The following is a 25,908-nucleotide window of genomic DNA, read 5'->3' on the forward strand; positions in this document are numbered from 1 at the left end:
TTGCATCAGGGCCTCAGTCTGCAGATCCCTGCAGCCTGCCAGGAGCTGCCTTTAGCTCTGTGGGTTCTGCCTGCAGCACTGCGCTGTCCAGGGTGCTTGCTGTCCTCTGCCTGCAGGGCAGCCTATCTTCATCCCTTCTCAAGCTCTAGGAAGTGACAAACTGCTCAGTTCTGGAGCCCTTCTTATATGGGCCAGTCCAGCCCTGATTGGCTGTTCCTATAAATCCTTCTGTGATTGGCTGCCTCCTGCAAAGCCTCCCTACGGCTGCCTTTAACCCCTTTCCTGCAAGTGTGGGGCAGATACCCCATCACAACAGGAAACAAAAGGTTGGAATAAATGGTCAGTTTTCAGAATGGAGAGAGGTAAATAGTGGTGTCCCCCAGGGATCTGTATTGGGACCAGCGCTGTTGAACATATTCCTAAATGATCTGGAAAAGGGGTAAATGGTGAGGTGACGCAGTTTGCAGTCAGTACTAAATTACTGAAGATAGTTACTGCGAAGCGTTGAGAAGAGATCTCACAAATCTAGGTGACTGGGCAGATGAAATTCAATATTGATAAATGTAAAGTAGTGCACACTGGAAAATAGAATTCCAAGTATACATACAAAATGATGGTCTTGTAGCAGTTCAGACCCACTGCCGCGGCTGGTCGTGCTGGGAAATAGCTCTCTTGGACCACCAGGGTGTCTTTTCTTAGTGGTATCTCACTCGCCGTTACTTCCACTTTCTCGACCCATGTTTCTCATGGACCATAGAGTCCTCTTCAGGACACAGCCCTCCAGCTGTGCCCCAGCCTGCTGTCTCTCCCCTTTCAGGGGACAGGCAGTCCTAAGTCCTTCCACTTACCTCAGCAGCCAGCTGCAGTCTCTAGTCTAGCCTCTGGCTTCAGGGGCAAATTGCAGTCTGGATTAGGCCACTCTCCTCATTGGCAAGTCAGGATAAAGAGAGCAGGGGGACCACACCCACCTGCTACTGTGGGTCCCATACCAGGGACCCTGTAGCTGGCAGCCACTTACTGCCCCTCCTCCTATTCCCTCTGCCTACTTTCCCTAGGCCTCTTCCCTTGTAGCCCTAGCACCTTCCCTGCCCTTGCTTCCAGGCCTCAGTCTGGCCATGGTCAGCCAAGAGCTCCCCTATTGCTCTGCTACTCTGCCCAACACTGCAGTATCTCCAGTGCTCCTCAGTGGACAGTCCTTCTCCTTTGCCCTCCAGAGAAAGACTTCCCCTTGCTCTGCTGAACAGCCCTTTATATATGTGCTGCTCCAGCAAGCCTTTGCCTGATTGGCTCTCCCAATAAACCCTTTCCTGATTGGCTGAGTTCTGTGCCGCCTCTCCAAGGCTGCCTTAACCCTTCCCCTGCCTGTGTGGGGCAGCTGCCCTACCACAGGTCTAAATCAGTGGTCACCACTCAAGAAAGAGATCTTGTAGTTATTGTGGATAATTTTCTGAAGACATCTTCTCAGTGTGCAGCAACAGTCAGACTGTTAGGAACCGTTAGGAAAGGCATAGATAAAACAGAAAATAAAATGCCACTATATAAATCAATGATATGTACACATCTTGAATACTCTGTGCAGTTCTGGTCACCCCATCTCAAAGAAGAAATATTAGAAATGGAAAAAGTACAGAGGAGGACAACAAAAACGATTAAGAATATGAAACAGTTTCCATATGAAGAGAGATTTAAAAGAAATGACTAAGGGAGGATATGATAGAGGTCTATAAAGTCATCAGTGGTGTGGAAAAAGTGAATTGGGAAGTGTTATTTACCCCTTCACATAATGCAAGAACCAGGGATCACCCAATGAAATTAATAGGCAGCAGGTTTAAAAGAGACAAAAGGAAATACTTCCTCACACAAAGCAGTCAACCCATGGAGCTCATTGCCAGGAGATATTGTGAAGGCCAAAACTATAACTGTATTAAAAAAACAATTAGATAAGTTCATCAGTGGCTCTTTATCCAAGAGGGTCAGGGATGCAATCCCATGCTCTGGGTGTCCCTACGCCTCTGACTGACTAATGCCTGGACTGGAAGGCAGGGGATAGATTACTTGATGATTGCCCTGTTTTGTTCATTCCCTCTGAAGCACTTGGCACTGGCCACTGTTAGAAGACAGGATACTGGGCTAGGTGGGCCATTGGGCTGACCAAGAATGGCCATTCTTTTGTTCTTCTGTTCAGAATTGAAGAGTGCTTTATGAAAGAGGAGGAGAAAAGTAGTGTGTTTTAAAGCAAGATTAGTCACGCTTTCTAAATAGTTTCAGTTACTGAAAACAGATCTTCAGTTTGTATTTCATAGACAAAAGATACCTTTTTTTCATTTTAGATCTGTCTAGTTGCATTATTTCCCTTTTTATTACTGTTATCAAACTCAGTGAGTTTCAGCAAATAAAGCCCTGAAGCTGTTGCACATACATGGACCCTTGTACCTGCTCAGAACCCCTTTGAAGTCACTGGCACCCCTCAAGGGCAGTACGATCTGCCCATTTGTGGCAGCGTGCAGGTTCAAAGCTTAAGTCTTTCTTTTTTGGTTCAGGCATTAATATCTTGGAGAAAATATATTTTACTGAAGCAGCACAAACTTTTCCTTTGCTATAGTCTACCTGTTTTGTACCAAGCTGTAGCTCTGAGTGATAGATCAGTTCCAAAGGGACATTATTTTTTAAGGAAAAGAGCTTTTAGAAAAGTTAGAAAAATAGTTCCAAGTCTTTCAGTTGGCATGCTATATTATTTTCCAGACTCTGATATATTGAGTTAATTGACATTCTATTTACAGCTGAAAACAGATACTGTGATGCAATAATTCCTTATTTACAGGGTATAACAGTGGTATCAGCATGGTTTCTGAAAAACCTACAAGCATCAGCAGCTGCTTGTTGGGTAAGTTTTGAGCATGTTTTGAATTTGTATCTTGTATTTTACTGAGAAGAAATATTAATCTGATAAATCTGAAATACATAATACATGGCACTTTAATTTTTGAAACTTAATGTATTCAATTTATTTTTAAAGAAAACTTATTTTGAGATAACAGTATACATGGCAGAGAAAATAGATACTGTGTTTTTAAAAATAACATTATACAGTAATCAATGCTAGTGGGAGTTATAGTATAGGAGAATCTTCACTTCTTTGGGAATTATTAGAAAGACTACCCCTCTTCCAAGAAGAGGGAAAAAAGACTAAAAGGTTATGAGAATGTATAGGTTTTTAGTTTGATTTATCCTAAAGGGGAAGCTTTTCATTAATTTACAAAGAGTAAATTTGTTTTATTGAAAATTGAGATTTAAATTTGATTTTTTAAAAAATATTTTGTTACTTGAGTTTGCTTTTTCTTTTATTAGCTCAGATTTGGTTAATTGGAACCTTTTCTGACACAGAGAAGAGAGCGTGTAGGGTTAAGACACTAGACTGGGATTGAGAAGATCAGAGTTCATTTTCCTGCTCTGCCACAGATTTCTTGTGTGATCTTGGGCAAATCACTTAGCCTCTTTGTGCCTCAATCAACCATCTACAGTATTAAGTAGGGATGGTATTAGTTCAATGTTTTTTTAGGATTAATCCATTAATGTTTAAGAAATGCTTGGACTCTAAGAGTCTACATATAGATTTGTGTCTTGTACAAGTCACAGCAAGTGACTAGAACAAAAGGAATTCAAGAAAGAGAGATATAATGTGTAAACAAGGGTTTATTTGAAAACCTAGAAATCTGATATACTTAAAATAAAAAATCCTGCATGACCAGCAGTCATCTTACCTTGGATGTTTGATGATATTCATAATTGGTTCAAATTTTCAGTGATGATTGGCTGCTGGCTTTACCAGTTGGCTTTCAATTAATCATTGAGCTTTAATCTGTACGAACAGAAATAATCACCACAGAGTCTGCCTTCTCTGCTTTGTCCTATGTTATGTAAATCTCCAGTATGATGGAACATGCGCTGAAGATGAAGTAGGTGATGCTTGTCAACTTACTCAACTTAGATATGTATTGATCTTAGATCTTTGGGGAAATCATCTTTGACGTAAAACCTGTGCAACCTGAATTCTAAAATCAGGATTTTTTTACCCCCAAACTTTGGAATTACTAGTCCATTATATCATCTGTTTGCTTTAACCTAAAATTAAAAAAAATATATAAAATCTGAAAATCAAGGTGGCCTGTGTATAAAAAGGTGATAATACTGACTCTGTGTTGCCATGCATAATCCAAATATAACTGTAGAGCGTGTGCTTGGAGGAAGACATTAGATGTAAACAAAGCAATAAACTTCAGAGTAAAAGTAATGCTTTAGGGATGAATTGTTAAGGTTTAAAACTACCTCATTTTTGCCATACCAACAAGATGTGGCTATCAGCAATAGTTTTCTTTACTGTTTTTTTCTTTGTAGCTGTACTCCAATCTAACATCGTGCCAAGCACTTGGAAATATGTGTGTGATGAACATGAACTCATTAAGCTCTACCACTAGTGATGCATGTGGTCTGTTTCAATATGTCTATGCAAATACAGCAGGGCTAGGCACTGTTCATTCAGTATCCTTCTGGTATGTTACATCTTCTATAATTTTATTGATTCACACATTTTTTCAGTATTAATGTTTACATACAAATTGCTACAAATTTATAGTTTTGCATAAAATATTAAGGCCCTGTGAAGAAAACAAAATATAACTGTTTGCAGGAGACAGAATCTTCCATGGCTGTACTATGGTGACCAGCCAGGATTAGCATCTCAAGTACTTGATACAACCCAGTTCCCTACAAGCTTCAGTTTTAAAGGAACAAACAAGGTAGGCATTGTGAGGTACAAGACATGATGATATTTTAAGGGGCCAAATTAATCTCTGGTATAACTCCATTAAAGCTAATTGAGTTGCACAAGGCATGGATTTAGCTAACATTTTAATACAGAATGTCCTTTTTTCTCCAGGATATTCAGTTAATCCCTTATTTTGCACACAATCCTCATAAATTTGTTTAAGTTAAATGATTTCTAAAATTTGAATGAAGTACCAAAAAAGGGTGCTGGTTATAATAAGGTGTCTAGCAATTACATTTTCGAGTTCATCATAAGTTGTCTTATAGTTGAATTCAGAAATAACAACCATCATTAAGTTTTCACATACAGTTTAGTCAGTGGTTTTTTAACTAACATTGCAATGCTTTGATTTTTGTTTGTTTTGTTTGTTTTTGTTTTAACGATTAAACCATTATTTTCATGTTATGGCTAAGTATTGGTCATAATTTATTTAATTCTTCAAAGGGACAATCATTTGCTGTGGAAATATCCTTTGGATGCTAACTACCTATTTAGAAAATATGCCCTTCTCTGCATTCCGTTGCTGAGAAATTAAAAAACAAAAAACAAAAAAAACCTAGCTACTGTTTTTAGAACCTAGCCAAAACAATGTTGTCCTCCTTATGCTTATTCTTCACCAGCAGCCACCTTGGATATACCTTGAGGAATGTATTAGTCCATTGATTATTAAGCAGATCCCCTCTTAATTTCTCTGGAGCGTTGTGTTTAGAAATACATGGCATAATATGGCACCCAATATGTAGGGAATAACCAAACTAATGTCTCACTAGAGCTGAGTGGAGAAAAGTATTCTGTTTCATGAGGGATTTCACTCCTTTGAAAACTAGTTTCATTCTGATTTGGAACAAAAACCAAAAATTTTGAAATTCTTCACAAAAGGGAGTCCTTGCCTGAGGCAATCTGTCTGGCGAGTTGCCCCAGCACTACAGACCCTGGAAACCCTTAGGTTCCTGGCCTTGAGTATGTTGGAACCCTGCCTGGTTTCTAAAAGAACTTCCTCAAAATCAAACTGTCTCCCTGGAACATTTTGATTTCAACAAATCAGCAAATTCTTATGGAAAAAAGTTTTAGTACATATTTTTCTTACCACCTTTACTTTTCACGTCACACTGATGATGCTGATACTAGAAGAGTTGGAAAGTAAATTTAAAAAGCATGGAACAAAGCATGGAATCTTGGAACCAAGATTAATATTCATATTGCAAATAGAAAACGAGAAAATGAAATGTTATATCCAAGGTTGTAGTAAACTATTGAAAAAATGGGATGGATGTGCCTAAAATTTATTATTCAGTCTTTTAAAAGAGTTTTGCCTTCTATTGTCAGAATATAAAACTGCAGCTTATCGCAGCTTCATATGATGCAGAGGGAAACTTTCTTAAATGGCAAAATTTGGAAGGAGGTGTCTTGCAGGTAAGTGTGATTTTTTTAATTACATTGTTCCTACACTATCAAAATATTGGTTGCCTTTTAGAGAAGAGATCAAAATGGAGAGGAGCACAAATACAGCACCCGGGTGTTCAAATAACTACAGTTACTTTAATGCAACCTTATTCTGATTATGGAATTGCCTATATAATAAAAATAGCTTTTTAGAGGTGATTTCTTGTTCAAGGTGGTTTCCCATTCACACCAATGTAACTCCTGAGCACGTAGAAACTTTCTAGAAGGCACGGCTTGCTGGCCTCTCATGGCATCAGTCACTCAGAGCTAAGGTCCCAGCCAACTCAGTTCTTTCCCTTCCATAAGCAGCTGTGTGTGCATGGCCCATGATTCCTCCTCTTCCATTTGTGGTTGGTGTGTACAATAAATGGTTGGGCTTTCAGGTGCATACTCTTCTGGCGAACGTTCAATGAGTCTGGCTCTGTTGGATCCTCACATTGGGAAGGCATTTTTAGTAGGGCCTTAGGTCTGTGAGTTGTCATCAACTGTGCTGGTAGGCTCATCAGGATAGCTGTTGAAGAGTCTCAAACTCTGCTATCACTGTGGAAGAGTAAGTCAGTTGCAGGTTTCAATATCTTCTCCTCCTTTACAATATTCCCTCAGGATAAGACTGTGCTGCTACTGCCTCACAAATTTACTGCAAATGTGGTGTCTGAGTTTCTTCTGAATCAGATCACTAACCTCCAAAGCTCGTTATCACCCATGGGAAACTAGACTCTCTGTCCTAGGTACTAAGAAGGCTTTGAGTTTTTATTTGGATAAGACTACTGTTCATTTCCTAATTACAAAACGTTTTGTAGCCTTTGGGAATCAGTGTAAGGGAACTCAGTACCTGTCTTAATGTATTACATTGTGTGTGTAGGACTAAGACAATATCAATAATATGTCTGTAATGATTCCTGGGGTTCTAGTCACGTTTACACAGTTCTGTTCTCTCTAAATTTGGTGCTTACTTTGGCAAGATGGTTCTGCAGTCCTTATTTAATCATAACTCAAGCAATCTTCCTGAGAGTTGCATTGCTTGCTACTTTCCCACAAGTGGGGGAAATGAAGAGGCCACCTTGAGGGAGAAATAATAGTTTCTTGCCAGAGTAATTCTGGTGCTTTGAGAGTGTCACATCTGCTTATTCATACGATCCACTTACCTTCCTCTCTCCCTTGGAGTTCTTTTCTTATAGGACTCTGGGGTTTAGCCGCAGGAACTGATGCAGTGAGGCTGCATAGTTTTTGTAATCCCAGGTCTGAACAGTCAGTGCCATGAGAGGATGTTCATGCAGTCCTGTTGGACATTGCTTTCCATAAGGTTGAGAAGTTTGGTGGTGGAGCAAAGAGCATCCCACAAGTGTGAATAAGCAGAGGCAATACTCAAAGTACCATAGTAAATCATTGATTTTATTCTGGTTTTCAGAATTTAAAAAGAGTATCTCCTTTTGAACTAAATAAATCTTAATAAGAACTGCGGGTGTATAAACTACGTAGGTATTGTGTATTCTACAAGTTGAGAAAGTTGTGCCTTTGAATTAATGTACACAAAAATGTCTAAACTAATGATTTTTTTTGTGCAGCTTTGTCCTGACACACTGACTAGGCTGAATGCTGCTTATATTTTTGGAACAACTTATCAACAAAGTGTAAGCATGAAGTAAAATTTTATTTTGGAGCTTTTATTTGAGTAATTTTTGAATCTTGTCAGTGAAGGTGTATGTGTGAAAAGAAATGAGTAAGTTGAGCCAGGAGTTGTGGCACTGGCTTTTCTCTTGTGAAACTGTTGCTTATCCTGTCTTTTAGCATACTGAGTGAAATGAGTTTATTTGTTAAGTCTCAGATACCAATCACATCACAAAACAATGCAGCATTACATACCATACAGTCAGTGAAGGCTGGTGAAATAAGCATGAGACTTGGAACAATGAGGGATTCTTTTTTCTTTAAATCTCTGCTCTGCTGTTGCCTCACTATTAATAGAAAGACACAATATGCCTGACATCCCTACACTCAGATTCTTTGCATTTCACATAAGAATGGACATACTGGGTCAGACCAAAGGTCCATCTAACCCATTATCAGGACTTCTGACAGTGGTCAATGCCATGTGCTTCAGAGGGAATGAACAGAACAGGTAATCATCAAGTGATCCATCCCGTCGCCCATTCCCAGCTTCCGGCAAACAGAGGTTAGGGACACAATTCCTGCCCATCCTGGCTAGTAGTCATTGGTGGACCTATCCTCCATGAACTTATTTAGTTCTTTTTTACCTTTAACTTGTCTCACTCTCCCTTTTTATAAAATGGAGATAAAATTTACCTCATGGTGGGGGAGGGTTTCTTAGGTATATCGCTTAACATTTGTAAAGTTATGTGGAACTATATAGCACCTAGCACAGGTTTATTTATTCATTGTTGTTATAATTATTGTTAATTTATCTGCACTTGGAAAATTTCCCTAACTGAAGTAGCAAAGAAAGTGCATTATTTATTGCTGTATAATAGCAGATCTGTTCTAGCTGCATTTTGAGTGATGTGAAAATCTTACAGTACATCACTTTAGTTTTCACATAAATATTTGCCCAGTTATTTATACAAATGTCTCTGACCTTTAAATAGTCTTTACTATTTTTACACATATATAAACATAGTAGAGTTCACTTTTATCTGTCTTCAGATATTGAAAATAGAAATGGAAAGCTATTGGCCATTCAGTGTGGATCACTGAATTATGCCAGCTTGGCTCACCCCTCTGTGGTGCTGTTTTTTTTGTTTGTTTTGTTTTCATGTTTTGGTCCATAGTTAATGAAGTTGCTTTCTTTGTCTGTGACTAGGCAATGCATATAGCCACATGAATCCCTTTGTTGGATGTAAATTTAATAAACAAAGGGTATGTCTACACTACAGCTGCAACTGTGCTTCCGGGTGCAGGTAGACAGACATGCTCTAGCTTGACCAGAGTTAGCACTTATGCTTGGGGTATGGGCAGATTTGTACTCAGGCAGCTAGCTTGAGCTCCCACCTGCGTAACCCCTGTTTATACTGCTACAGCGTTGACATACTCTTAGGGCTTGGCTACACTTACAAATTTGCAGCGCTGCAGCAGGGTGTGAAAACACACCCTCTCCAGCGCTGCAAATTGTGGCGCTGCAAAGCGCCAGTGTGGTCAAAGCCCCAGCGCTGGGAGCGCGGCTCCCAGCGCTGTACGTTATTCCCCACAGGGAGGTGGAGTACGGACAGCGCTGGGAGAGCTGTCTCCCAGCTGTCTCCCATAAAATATCTCCCGATATTTTATGATGTGTATCTTGAATATCATGATGATGATAGTGGACAGCAATATCTGTGGGCCGTGCCAGTTTTAAATTTAAATCTTCAATACAATGAAATGTCTGTGAATCAAGGTAGGAAAGCCGCGGCAGCGCTTTGAAGTGTAAGTGTAGCCAAAGCCTTAGACATAGATTCAGAAGTTGAAAATGGATTATAAAGATTGTATCCCCATCTAATTAGTACCTTACATATTAAGCTGCATTCAAAACTATCCAGTGATTAGAACAGGCTAAAGTTCTGTGATAGAACAGAAAAAAATTGTTAAATGCCACAATATTTGTTCCATATGTTTCTTTAAGTATGTTTCTTTTTCCTTCTTGATATAAAACAAGAAGGGAGGAAACAGCTAGAGGCTTATTTTCTGAGTTTGAAGTCTGTGCATGTGCATTAAACTACAAGTGGCTTAGTTAAAAATTATGGATTTTCTACAGCTTAATTGCTGGAATGTCTTGTTGCATGCTCTTTGTAAGAGACAGATTTCTTAGTTTGGTTGGGGAAGGAATTCCAAAACTTTAAAATAAAAAAGGTCACTTTTGTCATCTAATTATTTCATTACATATTTTGTTCACATTTTTTCTATAGTGTACAATTTCTGTTTCCAAGATGTTATCCGATTTTGCTAATCCGATATTTTATGATGTGTATCTTGAATATCATGATGATGATAGTGGACAGCAATATCTGTGGGCCGTGCCAGTTTTAAATTTAAATCTTCAATACAATGAAATGTCTGTGAATCAAGGTAGGAATATCATACTGACTATACTTTCTGTGAATTGAATTACATTACATACCATCAGTAAAAATATAAATGAACATGAGTATACCAATAGCTTTTATTGCTCCTAAAAATCACTCCTCCATTTTAAATATATCACAGTTTACCGTAGTTGTAAAAATCTTCTTGAATTTTAGAGCCAAAACCTGACCCTCGTTCTGTGCAGGAGTAAGAGGCTTTGGCTGCATATGCTTGGTCTACACTGGCATGACTGATATTATGTACAGTCATGCCAGTGCATAAAGGCCCATGGAGGATCTATGGAATTTGGGAAGTGAAGAAGGAGCTGGCAAGAATTCAGATCTATGGGGGCTCCTTCCACCTTAATATACAGGTGGATTTTCATGTTATTTTTGGAGGGGAGTGGAATAGATGAAGTATTGTCATTGACAGGGATCCACCATCCGTTCTCCTACATAGGTGGGGATGATATGGTAGGAATGTGAGCTGATCCAGACCTGAGGTGGCAGTAGAGCAACAGGAACAATGCACTGATTCTGCTGTTTTTCTGGTGATCTGGGAGAAAGGATTACTCCCTACCGCCACCCTTGCCACTTCCTACCTTGCCAGTTCCTCAGTACGCTACCTGGTTACTTGAGATACACACTGAATATAGGATTTGGTCCCTAATACAGCTGTCCAGATGAATGAACGTGCATTTGTTTAAAAGTGTGAGCCCATGTGCATGAGAAACTAGATACAGGAATCTTGCATAGCACATTAACATCCTATGGAAACTAATAATACAGAATACCATGTGGAAGAAAGAAGGTTGCATACATTTGTGTAGGGGAGGCAAATTTCTTTTGTGTGTGTAAAATATTAACCATAATGGGTACATGAGCTTATGTTGTTTTTAATTTAATGCATAGCCTTCCACCTCAAGCTCATGATTGTATTACTGCAAATGCAGATATCCCACTGCCTCTTTTATTCAAGCACAATAGTACCATTCATTTACCATGTTGCTTGAATAATGCGTGTGCTAATAAATTTGGATCAGATCCACTGGCTTGTTAAATCAATGTTGTTCTGCTCTGGAAGCACAAAGGAGATTTTTAAAGGCAGTTTAACCAGCTACCTGTGGATTCCCCCCACACAGTGAAGGTGTGGCTATGGAGCTGCTACCTCTGCCTGATTCCCAGCTGCCAAAACATGTAACGGCCCAGATTTCAGACATACAGAACAGCGCTGAGGTTTTCACTCTTGTGCCAAGGATCAGGGCTGGCGTCTGTTGGCCCCAAGTTTAATGCCACTTTTGCTCTTGTTCTCCCCTCCCCTAGATACACTAGCATTGAAGCAGAGTAGAGCATAGCCAATCCAGTGAATTTAGGCCATTATATAAAGTGTATGTTTTTATCATAGACCATTACACACAATATTATATATGTGAGTGTGTATAAAAAATTCCAGTTTTTGTTCATTTTTCAGAAAATAGTAATTTAATTGAAACCTACAAAAGCCAAGAAAATCCACAGATAAGATGTCTTTCACACTTCCTAATGCCCACTGACATTCCAAAAGTCTCCAAACATACGTCACTTATGCAGATCTTGTATCAAAACTAACATTGGCAGAACTATCTGCATTTAGTGTCTTACCACTAAATTAGCATCAATTGCTTCTCTGCAGTATGTAAGTTATCTCCTCCCCTTTTTCTCTCGCTCTGGATGAAGCTAGCTTAGGTACACATGTAAAGGGAGGCCTGTAGACCTATTAGCCTGGGCTCAGAGACCATCTTTAAGAGCAGCGTTTCAATGGATCTGAGAGGGAAGACGCTAAAGTGCACACTAGCTGCCTTTTCAGCAGTGCTGGCTGGCAGTTGCATATACTGTATTCTGTACTACAGTGGACGCTGGGAAGTGGACCAATCCCAGTAGAGAGAGAGATCAGGAGGAGCTAAGCAGTGAGAGAAGGAGAGCTTGTTGGGAAGGAGATGGTGGAAAGGAAAGTGTGTACTTACAAGTAAAAGAGATGGAAAAGGAGAAAAATAATTTAAGGCATGGGGAAAATAAAAAACAAAAAGTAGGAATAGATGGGTGAGAGATGGAAGGAAACAAAGAAATGGAAAAAGAGAGCCAAGGAAGAAATAAAGAAAAGGTAAGAAAAGTTAATACGCCACAACATCTAATTGTATTGTCCTGGTAGATAGGGCAAAGGCAAAAGGAGAGTGAAAACCATTAAACCCAAGGTGGGGGACTCCAGGCTGACTACATCCCCATCCTTAAATCTGAATTTCCTTGTTTTTGTAGCTGTTATACGTTATTGGGGGGAGGGAAGGTGAGGAGTGGGGCGGAGGGGTTTGAGTCAGAGATTTGAGGTTAAATGGACATATATGGTAATTAACAAAGAATCATCTAAAGAATTTCTTAATACAATCCTATACAAATAATAGCAATAAATATGTATAATCATTAATACAATGATATAAATCACTTCAGTTTTAGTCAGACTTATTTCATTCCTGCTGTAGTTTTGAACTACTATTTTTAAAGCATTATATGGTTTACCATTTCTTTTTCATAGGCAGCAATATGAACAATTGGCTTTTGACTCGTCGGATGTTTTTGGGGGATAGTTTAAGTGGACAAGAGAATGACTTGGGAACACAACCAAGAATAATTCGAATTGCTAGCAAAATAACCATCAGGTGAATAAATGATAATGTAGGTTATACATACATACAAGATGAAGCTGACCATATGAAATGCAGTTGCACTGTTTCTTCCAAGCCTACAGATTGCATCCCTGGAACAGAGGCCTGTGTCAGTGTATCCTTTGCTACTTTTCTTATTGCATAAGTAGAAGGAAGTAGGCAAAATTTCTGTAGGACATTTTGACAGCACTCTGTCTCTCTCATCAAAATCAGAATGTTCAAAACTGGACTTGCCGGTGCTGAAGTTACTCTGGTTCTCATCTACCATTTAAGATTGAGGTCAGGATTCTACAGTCTGCTAAGTCAATTTTTCACCATATAAGCTGTGCACAAAGTGAACTTTTAAAATGGTAGGAGATGGCCAGTGGAGAATTCCCTTGTGTAGGGGAATGTAGATTTGAGGGGTCTCAGGCTGACACCTTGGCTTCTGGATAGCTGGAATCATTAGATCATTAGAGCCAAAAGATCCTGTTGGAAAAAAGGAAGTCTTTGACATGCCAGACCTAGTTGGTAGAGTGGTAGAGATTCTCCATGCGGACAGTTCAAACTGTAGTAGATTCAAGAGAGTCAAATGCTTTTATCATAGACTGTATGTTACTTTGAAACAGTTAAAACTGTCTTGAGCTTTCAGGGTCCACTTTGTTATCTTATCTTTCCACCCTAAGGTACACAGATGAAAGGCTTGTTCCTTGTACTTCCTCTGGTACAATGAACCACCTCTGCCTTGGGATGTAGATCATAAGATTCTCGCAAAGCTCATGAACTCTCTTTAGTCTGTTCTTTCTACCAGGTCTCTGTGTAGACACTGTTTTTAAAGTCATAACATAGCCTGGAGAATCAGAGCTATAATACTGAGAGCTGATGCACTATGGTTCATAAGGAAAATGTGTTCCTGTGCCACACACACACACACACACACACACACACACACACACACACACACACACACACACACACACACACACACACACACACACACACACACACACACACACACACACACACACACCATTCCTGTGTCAAGTGATCTCTGATTTCCATCTCAAACAGGCCTGTAACCTGTCTATAGTGTTTTATCTTTTCTCCCAAGCCTCAGTTGTATTGAGGAAGGTCATGCTCCAATATTTTAGAGGTTATGGGGGGCTTAAATTTGTTATCTATATTGAGCCAAACCTCTCCCCAGGTTCCCCAGACATGTTGTGGCATGTGGAGGTAGGGACCCAGAAGTTAGTCCATCTCAGCTCAAAGGCTGTCCAGATTGATGAGACTATGCATAATTGCTACGAGCTGGGAGACATTCAGCTACCTATGCATACCAGAAGACATAAGGACAGCCATACTGAGTCAGACCAATGGTCAATCTAGTATCCTGTCTTCTGTGAGTGGTCATTGCAGATGCTTCAGAGGGAATGAACAAAACAGGGCAATTTTGAGTGATCCATTCTCTGTCCAGTTCCAGCTTCTGGCAGTTGAAGGTTTAGGACACCTGGTGCATGGGGTTGCGTCCCCATTAGCCATTGATGGACCTATCCTCAATGAACTTACCTAATTTTTTTTCTGAACCCAGTTATACTTTTGATTTTCACAACATCCCATGGCAACGAGTTCCACAGGCTGACTATGCATTGTGTGAAGAAGTACTTCCCTTTGTTTGTTTTTAACATGCTTCTGATTAATTTAATTGGGTAACCCCTAGCTTTTGTGGTACTGTATGTGATGGGGTAAATAACACTTCCCTATTCACTTTCTCCACACCATTCATGATTTTATAGACCTCTGTCATATCCCTCCTTAGTCGTCACTTTTCTGTCTTTTTAATCTTTCCTCGTATGGAAGCTGTTCCATCCCCTAACATTCAAATAGATCTAAGGCAGCCTGTATAAAATATATGTGCATTGTGTCTGTCAGTGAAATATGGAAGTGTGCTGCTTGGAGATGTATAGGTTCTTATGTAACATTATTTTGTCAACTTTTGCCTGTAGATCTCATGCCCAATCTGAAATAGCAGTCTTGTAGTTGCTTTAACTACAACCTTTGGACCAATCTTTTGGAGATTAACTGCTTGTTAATCTGTTAAGAGTGCGGAAAGTTTTGAAAGGAAAAAATGGTTACTTAACCACATTTAGTACGTTATCTTAGATGATTGCACGTATGGAATCAACACTTCCTGCCATACCTTCCCCACTTCTTTAGAGTCCCCTGAATTAAGGGAAGAAACTGAAAGGCAAGGTGGGGTTACTCCCACTTGTGTACTTTCAGAATTCTAAAAGGCAGGAATAAGTGGATAGCTAGAAGATTCTAAGCTTGAGTGTTAAGAGCATATCCATATGAAGAATCACCTTGGAGAATCAGTTACTGTGGTAAACTTTTTTTTGTAGAGAGGGTGAAAGTACACTTTTGTATTCCAGTCACTTTTTAATTGTGATATAGTGTTATTTCTAAATCCAATTTTATTGATCAGTTTTTTTTGATTTATATTTAGTATTTTACTTTCCAATCAGTTTGTGTTTTCCAGCTAAAAATATTTTTTTTTGTATTTCTGCAGTATTCGTCTTATTCCAAATACTCAGAGAGGAACTATCTATCCCCCTCTAATTACCATTGCCTACAAGGATGTTCTTGTCCAAAACCCAGATACCCAGAGTGTGATGGTGAGTTCTTCTCTGTTGTTGTCCTAACATGACAGAATTATTAGGGGTGCTCACAGTTCTTTGACAGTTACAAATTTAAAGATGAAATAAGCAGAATTTCTAAATCTGGTCAGTATTAAGATAGTATATATCAATAAAATATAATACATTTTTAAAACAAAACAGTTGAAAATGTTTTCCTCTTCCACTTCCCTTATTTGAACCTTCCATAAATTAAAAAACAAGTCATCTAAGATTGTGTATTTGCTTTATAGTGGTATAGCATGCTGAAGTACCAATTAAAAAATAGAAACAAATGTATGAAGAATTGCAAGAAAAAGCAACTCTTGTGAACTAAATATAATATTTTGATCAAGAAATGGCATATTTTCCTCTAAAATCCATGCATTAACAGGAAGCAAATGTGGCATGAGTGTTCTGGCTTAATCAAATTCAAGTATTGGTAAAAGATCAAAAACCTACAGTGCAATGTCTTTTCCTTTAGTATTATGTCACTTGCAATAGATGACTATGCATTAAAGAATTTTTAAAAAGTGAGATTTCATGTAGTAGAATAGCTGTTCTACAGTGAATAAACATACACAAACTGCTGATATCAAAATATCCTTCTATTCTTTCTTTGTATGAACCCTTCTCAGCAACTCAGGCCTCTGATACTGATAGGCTTCTGTTTGGACGTATTTGGTGCTGAAAGTGTTTGCTGCGCTGAATGCTAGAGCTGCTCAGGCTGGAGTGGCATGATGGAAAAGAAGTGGGAGACAGCACATGTAGAAAAATAAGAGAGAAGAATACTGTGTGTGTGTGTGTGTGTGCGCGCGCACGCGCGTCTAAAACAGTGCCTCCCATCAGACAAGAAAACTGCCTTATAGAAAAGCCATTTGGAATCAGCTGGAAGTGACAGGAACAGTAGGGTGGGCCAAATCATCTGACACCAGAAAGTAGGGAAAGTTTTAAAAAAACAAAAAATTGGGGGGGGGCCTGGTGCACCTAAAATTTTGTCCCCTCGTCTGTCAGTTGTGATGTAGCACTCTCCCACTTTTAGACAAATTTGACATGAGGCCTGCTCTGTCAACAAAATCACTTATGAAAGTACATCCTGCCTTTTATGAACCCTTGTCTTTCTGCAGCTAAATATTTTTAGTCTCAAATCCAGTTTAAGTGACCATATTGGTTCTCTCGGCAGCAGCCACACATGTGTTCAGAACCAAGGCAATAGTCACTAGCCTCAGTCTTTTTTATCAAATTGAATGTGCTATCCATTTCCACCTACTTCTGGACTTTAGATCTTCCAAAAGTCACAAAGCTAAACTTAGGGAGATTCAGTCTGAAATCACAGGACAAAGATTTACTATCCTCTTTACATATTCTTTTGACCTCAATCAATTTTTTTTAAGAACAGATGTACAGTCTGAGGAGAGTTATTTTAGATCCTTTAATGTTTTTGGTTTCCTTTACATTGATGGAAAATCATATGTGACTGAGCAAACTAATTATTAAGGGCTTGCTTTTTTCCCCTTACATCAGTGTAACTCAGTCTACTTCAGTGAAATTATCCCTGATTCATGTTGATGAAGGAGCAATATCAAGCACTCAGTAATTTCTCTGGGGAATGTGAAGGATGCACATCATTATGAGGATAGCTGGAACACTGGTTGTAGCAGCTGCATTAAGTTAGTTTGTTATATGTATTTATTTACTTTTTGTATCCTAATGTTTAGGTTTCCTTCTCAGTTAATTATGAAATGAACCAATCAGAGGCTCAAATTCAGACAGATGTAAGTCTTGCCTCCCTTAATCTGTCAGCGTATTTGTTAACTTTTATATAAAAAAGACAAAACAAATCTGCAAACAATTTGTTTTCATTCTCTTTAGATTGCATTGGGTGTGCTTGGTGGACTGGCAGTTTTATGGTCTCTTCTGAAGACTGCTGGCTGGAAGAGGCGGATAGGGAGCCCTATAATTGACTTGCAGGTATGAAAACAGGTTGTAATGGAAACCAATTTTCAACTATAGTATTAGCTACAACTGAACTATATAACATATTATGTATTACAGTGTATATATATACACATATATAAAGTAATTTTCCCATTTTAGAGCTCTGTGTAATACACTTTTATAATTACAGACAGTTTTGAAGTTCTTGCTGTTTTATGCTGGAGACCTTGCCAATGTTTTCTTTATCATCACAGTGGGAACAGGACTTTACTGGCTTATTTTCTTCAAAGTAAGTAGAATTTTCAGATTTGAGATACAGATATTATTTTCTGAGTAAATACATTGCATTCATATTTTACACACAACTTTATTTTCCTTTTTTTGCCATTTCTGTCAGACTGCCAAGGCAAGTTGTATACATAACACCCTGTGTTTTGTGCCTACCCTTTGTGTTCACCTCTTCCCCTCCCTTGAGACTTCATAGTGCCTGCAGTGTATTTAATAAAGTTAGTCAAAATCTTTCAAAAACTCAAAATTATTACATGAGAAATTTCAACAAAATCTATTCCAGAAATGTTCACTGTTTTTCAACCAACTCTGGTATTTAGTATGATATTACGCATGCAGTCTATATTATCTAATTGTAGCTCTTCACTTACAGGCACAGCAGTTTGTCTCAGTTCTTTTACCACTTCCATCTCAAGAAGAGGATTTTGTTACATATGTAGGATGTGCTTTTGCTCTAAAGGTAGATGTTTTGCTCTAATGGCAATCATGACATTTTAATGGATGTTGTTTTTCATTATACCTGTTTACAAATATCTTGAATATTATATTTTATTAATATATGGAAGAAAGAATTGTTTTAAGTTTTATCCTTTTGGGCAAAATCATTTTTCCTTGAAAATTGATTTTTCCTGTCTTTTGAAGGAAAACAGATGAATAATCACCTATAGGAAGTCTTTCGTATTCATTTAAGAGTACCAGGTGGAAAGAGACTTGAGTAAAATAACAGTCAAAATTGTATCAGAAACCAAAACATTGAATTCTAAAGAGAAGAATAAACATCACTATATTAAATCATGGCCAAAAAACGTTCCTAACCATCGAGTAGAATTCATTAACCGCTCCCTTTGTAGAGTGGCAACTTATAGACTCATAGACTTTAAGGTCAGAAGGGACCATTATGATCATCTAGTCTGACCTCCTGCACAATGCAGGCCACAGAATCTCACCCATCCACTTCTATAACAAACCCCTAACCTATGTCTGAGTTATTGAAGTCCTCAAATTGTGGTTTGAAGACCGCAAGCTGCAGAGAATCCTCCAGCAAGTGACCTGTGCCCCATGCTGCAGAGGAAGGCGAAAAACCTCCAGGGCCTCTGCCATTCTGCCCTGGAGGAAAATTCCTTCCTGACCCCAAATATGGCGATCAGTTAAACCCTGAGCATGTGGGCAAGACTCACTGCTTTAACTGATCACTTATATTGGTAGAAATGTCAGCTATTCTTCTCTGTACAGTCATGCATGATAGACTGACATTCTCAAATATTCCCCTCTTTTCTGGACATAACTCAGAAACAGAAATCAAGATACACTTTTTTAAAAACTCGTTTGTAGACTTCAGAATTTAGTGGTTTCCCTACATGGGGAAAGTATTTCAATTATGCTGGATACTATTTTGTACTTAAAAATAGTAATATGCCCTATTGGGCCATCACTTTCATCAATTTTTCCTCCCTAGTAAGGTGACTGGAACAAGTTGATTTTTGTCATGCATTTTACATTGCTTACATTTTCTTGATAACACTAGACATTGCATATATCACTATTGTACCAATTAAGTATGAGGTCCCATAGAGGAGCTGTACTGATGATTTACAATAATACATAACTCTTTAAAAATTTCAAACACTTTCCAAATTAATTCATGATGGCACAAGAACTTCATAATGAAGATATAACCTGGTGTACAGTTGGGAGTATTATTCATAGTTTTGTTACGTTAAAGGAAGAGGATCTGTTTGTTATGACTTTATCTTTTCTTAAACGCTACTGCAAGTTTATTTTTATTTACTTTTCATTGTATGATTTTCTTAGGCTCTGCAATTTTTGCATAAGCTATTTTCACAACTTACTGTAGATGTTTTCTTTATTGACTGGGAGCGTCCTAAAGGCAAAATCCTTAAAGCCGTTGAAGGTAACTGAAAACATTCTTGTTTGTATAACTTCAGACATTACTTTCTCAAAGAATAACATTTTGAAAGCTTTACTCTTTGTATTTTTTCTAGGTGAAGGTGGCATAAAAAGTGCCGCTGCACCTGTGAGCATATGGAGGACATATTTTATAGCAAATGAATGGAATGAAATTCAGACTGTGAGGAAAATAAATCCACTCTTTCAAGTGCTTGCAGTTCTTTTCTTTTTGGAGGTATTTTTTAAATCAAATTTTGATATAACATTAGGGCCAGCTTTTGATGTTTGCAATCCCTACAGCAATGTGAGGCAACCTTCAAAGATTTATCTGGAAAAGTTGTCTTAAAGGAAGAAACCAGTGTTTTGGTATGGGGCTTTCTATGCCATTGCTATAGTCCATTATGTGAATCCAAAAAATCTACTATTAGGGCATGTCAACACAGAGCAGCAATTCCCATTAGAGGAGTGTGATTTCTAAAGCTCACCATGTGTTGTGCACTCACTGTCCCTAGTAGATCCTGCTTTCCCAGTCCCTGCTTTATATTAATTTTTATTATTTACTGAAACTCTCTAGAAGAAGAAATTAGAATGAAAATAATGGTTTTTTTTTCAGTGATGCTATTCATTGCTGTATTATGTATAGGTGCCTGATTTAAGAATAAGCTTTTTCTTTTATCTCTCTTCAGGTTGTTGGATTTTCAAACCTGGCATTAATGGATTCTTCTTCGAGTCTTATAAGAAGCAGTGAGAGTTACATTGCTCCCTGGAGCCGCATTCTCAGATTTGGTGTGTCTACTGTCCTCTGGCTAGTCATTGCCATGTTACAGGTACAGCTCTGAAATATGTAACTCTGAATCATCATTATGACCCTAGTTGACCAAATCACTTAACTTGAAGGACATCAGTAACTTCTCTTTCAGCAAAGCTTTAAGTGTCTGTTTAAGTGTTTTGCTGAATCAGGACCTATATCTTATTTAGAAATTTTGGACTTCAAAATTTTGTCCAAGTCGCAAGGTATCTCATGGCTTACATAAGATCTTGCCTTTCAGTCACCATCTTGAATTTCCTTTCTGAGAAGTCTTCTCTTATCTGCTTTATTTTGTTTTTAAATAGTCATAGAGTGTCCTCAAATTTTAAACCAAGCCTTTAAAGTGATTGCTGAAACTCTCCTCCTTGGAAGAGAGATTCAGAAAGGGCAGCCAGGTTTTACTGAGCCCAATGTGAAGCTGACAATTCCTGCAGTTCGTCATTTGCGACTGCTACATTTTAAGCTAGTTGTACTATACTTGAGAAAAGAAAGTCAAAGCTGATGAACTAATAAATAAAAATCTGGTTTGTTTCAGATCATATTCTTTGCTGCATTTTATGAGAGATTTGTAGAAGATAAGATAAGACAATTTGTTGATTTGTGCTCTATGAGCAATGTAAGTAATTTTGATTTCATCACTGTAATTGCTATCTTTTAAAATGGATTAATATATTAGAAATTATTAGGAGGTTCCATTTTTTTTAGCTTTAAATATAATGTTGTACTACCTAATATCCAAAGCTAATGTTCTATATCATTGTGTGCATCCTCAGCAGGCTTGGGGTTCTTGCCGTGGTGTACAAGAAAGCTTCAAATTGCCTGTAATATGGGTTAGGTTAACATAAGAACATAAGAAAGGCCGTACCAGGTCAGACCAAAGGTCCATCTAGCCCAGTATCTGTCTACCGACAGTGGCCAACGCCAGGTACCCCAGAGGGAGTGAACCTAACAGGCAATGATCAAGTGATCTCTCTCCTGCCATCCATCTCCATCCTCTGACAAACAGAGGCTAGGGACACCATTCTTACCCATTCTGGCTAATAGCCATTTATGGACTTAGCCACCATGAATTTATCCAGTCCCCTTTTAAACATTGTTATAGTCCTAGCCTTCACAACCTCCTCAGGTAAGGAGTTCCACAAGTTGACTGTGCGCTGCGTGAAGAAGAACTTCCTTTTATTTGTTTTAAACCTGCTGCCTATTAATTTCATTTGGTGACCCCTAGTTCTTGTATTATGGGAATAAGTAAATAACTTTTCCTTATCCACTTTCTCAACATCACTCATGATTTTATATACCTCTATCATGTCCCCCCTTAGTCTTCTCTTTTCCAAGCTGAAGAGTCCTAGCCTCTTTAATCTTTCCTCGTATGGGACCCTCTCTAAACCCCTAATCATTTTAGTTGCCCTTTTCTGAACCTTTTCTAGTGCTAGAATATCTTTTTGGAGGTGAGGAGACCACATCTGTACACAGTATTCGAGATGTGGGCGTACCATGGATTTATATAAGGGCAATAATATATTCTCAGTCTTATTCTCTATCCCCTTTTTAATGATTCCTAACATCCTGTTTGCTTTTTTGACTGCCTCTGCACACTGCGTGGACATCTTCAGAGAACTATCTACGATGACGCCAAGATCTTTTTCCTGATTCGTTGTAGCTAAATTAGCCCCCCATCATGTTGTATGTATAGTTGGGGTTATTTTTTCCAATGTGCATTACTTTACATTTATCCACATTACATTTCATTTGCCATTTTGTTGCCCAATCACTTAGTTTTGTGAGATCTTTTTGAAGTTCTTCACAATCTGCTTTGGTCTTAACTATCTTGAGAAGTTTAGTATCATCTGCAAACTTGGCCACCTCACTGTTTACCCCTTTCTCCAGATCATTTATGAATAAATTGAATAGGTTCTAAAGAGTAAACTGTAATAAACATCATACAGGGTTTCAGGCATGTAACTCCATATAGGCATATGACTAATTCTTCATGCTTTTATTTAAGAATGAAGCAATAACAAATCAGGACAGAAGGAAGGCATGCAGTCCATTTATTGTAGGCCTTTCTATTTGTTTGTATTATAGCTTTTTCCTCTTAGAAGCTTCTCTGTTTTAATATTTTCATGGTTACAATTTCTACTTGCTACTTTTGGTTATCCATTGATTTCCTTTACTCTAATTTAAATACCCCTTACTGATGTCATCATTCTCTTGTAACCCCACTTACTGATTGCCATCTGGATCCACCCCAGATTTCTTCCAATTTAAATTGTCACCCTTGAGACTTTGTAGCTGTCCTCTTATCAACCAAGGTAGAACACAACCAGAACCAGTCAATTCAGCTCATTTATTTAACCAGAAAAAGTGTGTTGTTTTCTTTTAATATCATTCAGCATTTTTTCTGTTTGAGCCCTCCCGGCCTAAACGTGCCACTTCCACAAAGCTTCTGGATCTTGTTACCCTGTGGAATTAAAGACCTGAATCCAGGTCTGTTGTGTAAGTTAGGCTGGAGAGCTAAACTAAAGTCTACTGCATGGAGGTGACCCAGATAGCTTTAAGAAACCATATTTAGTATGACGGACAAGTGATGTTTCTTACTGAGTAGATTTCTGTTATATATAGCTTGCTACGAGTTGAACTGAAACCATTGAACTTATTTATTCTACTTCACTGAATGCCTTTTGAATTTTTTTTATTAGGATAAAAGCTATAGGTTTTTTTTTTTTCCCCCCTCCAGAGTCCTTGACTTAGATTTTTCTACTCAGGAGAACAGCTAGTGACTCTTGCTGTTAATAATCTGAACTCTAGGACTGGCAAAAGGGGTTTTGTGGCCCTAGGTAAATTGAATTATATGTATTGCACATAAATCATTACTAAACATTTTTCTGACACATACATTTTGGTATTTTAGGACCTATTTTATCCAAGTAATAGAGCTGGCTCTGCTGGTATCCATTAGTAACTTTTTAGTTTTGAATCCATGTATTAAATAAACTATTTCCCCCTTTTTGTTTTTTAGATTTCAGTATTTCTCTTGTCACACAGATGCTTTGGGTATTATATCCATGGTCGGTCTGTGCATGGACACGCAGATACCAATATGGAAGAAATGAATATGAACCTAAAGAGAGAAGCGGTATGCACAGAAAATACAAATATACGTCTTTTGATTCCCTTTTTTGTAACTGAATGTAGAGAGTTTGGTGCATAACAGGTGCACAGTTGTATGCCATATTGGACTCTGAGTTTGTTCTCTCCTTATGGAGAGAAGGAAGAATTGTAAGAGATGGTCCTGGAATAGCAATCGCTTATTAGTTCTTCTACTTCAAAGACTGATTCCCTGGGTTATCGAAAGTTCTGTCTTTCTAAAATAAATTTTTTTTCTCATGTAGTTAAATACTATTGTTTTGATACTGCAGATTTTAGACTCTCTTAACACTCTGTAAAGAGGTGTCTACTAAGAGACCTTCATAAAGAGGCAAATCTGAAAAATACTTGTACAGAAAACAGTTTATTCTGTCTGCATTCTTCAATTCCAAATGCAGCTCTCTGGTGCCATTACTAATTTATTGTAGAAATCAGCTTAAATAGATGTTTTCACCCTCATCATAAAATATGCATCTGCTTAATCCTGCAGTGAAGTTAATTCGATATTAGTGACTTGTCATTACATGTCAGTTTTCCTGCATCACTGCAGGATGAAGTAGGGAGAAAAGGTGAGTATCATAAAGATACAAATAACTTTGATATTCTAGTAAATAAGATAAGGAAAAACTTAATTTTGAAATGTAGTTTTTTTATCCCTAAAAAGTTCCCTTTAAATTGATTCTCTCCCCACTTTAATAGCTTAATTTAAAGTAATTTAGAGAGAAGCATTTTCATTCTGTGAGAACATCAGTTTTTGAAACATTAGTCTTTCCTCCTTTGCTGTTAGGTTTTTTTGGGGTTGTTTTTTAAGTAGGAACAAAGGAAAAGATGGAAAGAGTTGGGAATTTAAAGAAAGAGGGTGAGGGAAAGCAAAAAATGAGGGGAAAGAACTGAATAAATTGTAAACGCTTAACAATAAGTGGTGTGTGTGTGTGTGTGTGTGTGAAGATCAAAGATGTTCTAAAACTAACAAACTGTCTTCTGGTCTAAAGTAGGAAATATCCTCACAACAACTGGGATCAGGGGTTCTTGTCCTAAAATACTTTTGCTATCATAGACTTAACAGTGCCAAAGGATTCAAATATTCAGATATATCTAACCTTCTGCACTTGCATAAGAAAGAAGAGATGGAAAAATTCTTGACTTTTCTGGCTTGTACATGCATATTTCCATTTCTTTATGCTATTTTATGGGTTTTTTCAATTGTGCAGGAAAATTTGTGTAGTCAAAGAGGTTTATTACCCAACACAGATGGCCAGACATTTCAGATTTCCATTTCAAGCAAGATGAGACAGCAGTATGATAGGATTCATGAAACCCTAACAAGAGTATGTATGATATTTTTTTACACTGGCATTTTGCTATGTTTATATTTAAAACATGACAGACCAAGGATGTGTGCAATCTTTAATTTAATGTTCCCATCATAATATTTTTCAGAAACATGGTCCTGCTAGACTTTTAGATTCATCTGCAACTACTTTTGAACAGAGTACTAAGGCATACCATACCATGAACAAATTTCTTGGCTCCTTTATTGACCATGTACGTATACAGACTTTATTTATCAGGCTAAATAGAATGAAAGTGTGAGAGATGAGAGGTTGTTATTTACCTTTTGGGATGTAAGGTTAAAGACTGGTCATTGGAGATTGTATTGTTACTACTGCTCCCCTGTCTGCCCAACCCTCCTGCATCTGGACCCCCATCCCTGCACCCAGACCTCCCCCTGCACTTAAAGCCCCACCTCCTATACACTTGGACCATCCCACGAGCCCCCCACACCTAGATCCCAACCCCTCTGAGCCCCAACCAGCTCCATCCAGATCTCCCTGCTGAGCTCCCCAGATTCCCCACCACCAAGCCCCCTGTCCACACACTCAGAAACACCCCCCATGAACCCCAGCTACATTCACCTGGAGCCCCCTGCAGAGTCCCATTGCCCCTGCACCCAGAAACCCCCCCAACGAGCCCCTATGCATCCAGATGCCCTCTGCACACAGACCTTACCCCACAGAGCTGCCAGTGCTCAGATTGGCTCACACAGAACCCTCTCACCCACACCTGGATCCCCCCACACTAAGTCTCTCCACACTTGTATCCTGCCGCGCTGAGCCTGGCTGCCCACACCTGGTGTGCCTGGCACAGTTTTGCT

General features: G+C 38.4%; 1 protein-coding gene across 7 annotated transcripts in view; it reads left to right on the plus strand.

Moving 5' to 3' along the window:
- TMEM67 (transmembrane protein 67) overlaps positions 1-25,908 on the plus strand; it is a 74,535-nt gene that overhangs the window by 20,392 nt on the left and 28,235 nt on the right. For all 7 annotated transcript variants that reach the window (XR_005594275.1, XR_005594274.1, XR_005594273.1 and 4 more), the window contains 19 exons: positions 2,822-2,884; positions 4,396-4,550; positions 4,688-4,796; positions 6,152-6,238; positions 7,834-7,899; positions 10,162-10,321; positions 12,884-13,007; positions 15,559-15,664; positions 17,383-17,439; positions 17,537-17,635; positions 17,793-17,891; positions 18,264-18,350; positions 19,703-19,802; positions 19,894-20,033; positions 20,485-20,625; positions 21,142-21,222; positions 23,626-23,742; positions 24,965-25,081; positions 25,194-25,298. Coding sequence is in view for 3 of the 7 variants with exons in the window: in XM_039525481.1 (XP_039381415.1) it covers positions 2,822-2,884; positions 4,396-4,550; positions 4,688-4,796; positions 6,152-6,238; positions 7,834-7,899; positions 10,162-10,321; positions 12,884-13,007; positions 15,559-15,664; positions 17,383-17,439; positions 17,537-17,635; positions 17,793-17,891; positions 18,264-18,350; positions 19,703-19,802; positions 19,894-20,033; positions 20,485-20,625; positions 21,142-21,222; positions 23,626-23,742; positions 24,965-25,081; positions 25,194-25,298 (2,013 nt within the window). In the remaining 4 variants the exon portion in view is untranslated. The remainder of the gene's footprint in view (positions 1-2,821; positions 2,885-4,395; positions 4,551-4,687; positions 4,797-6,151; positions 6,239-7,833; positions 7,900-10,161; positions 10,322-12,883; positions 13,008-15,558; positions 15,665-17,382; positions 17,440-17,536; positions 17,636-17,792; positions 17,892-18,263; positions 18,351-19,702; positions 19,803-19,893; positions 20,034-20,484; positions 20,626-21,141; positions 21,223-23,625; positions 23,743-24,964; positions 25,082-25,193; positions 25,299-25,908) is intronic.

Source organism: Mauremys reevesii, linkage group 2 (assembly GCF_016161935.1).
Source record: "Mauremys reevesii isolate NIE-2019 linkage group 2, ASM1616193v1, whole genome shotgun sequence".
NCBI lineage: Eukaryota > Metazoa > Chordata > Testudines > Geoemydidae > Mauremys > Mauremys reevesii.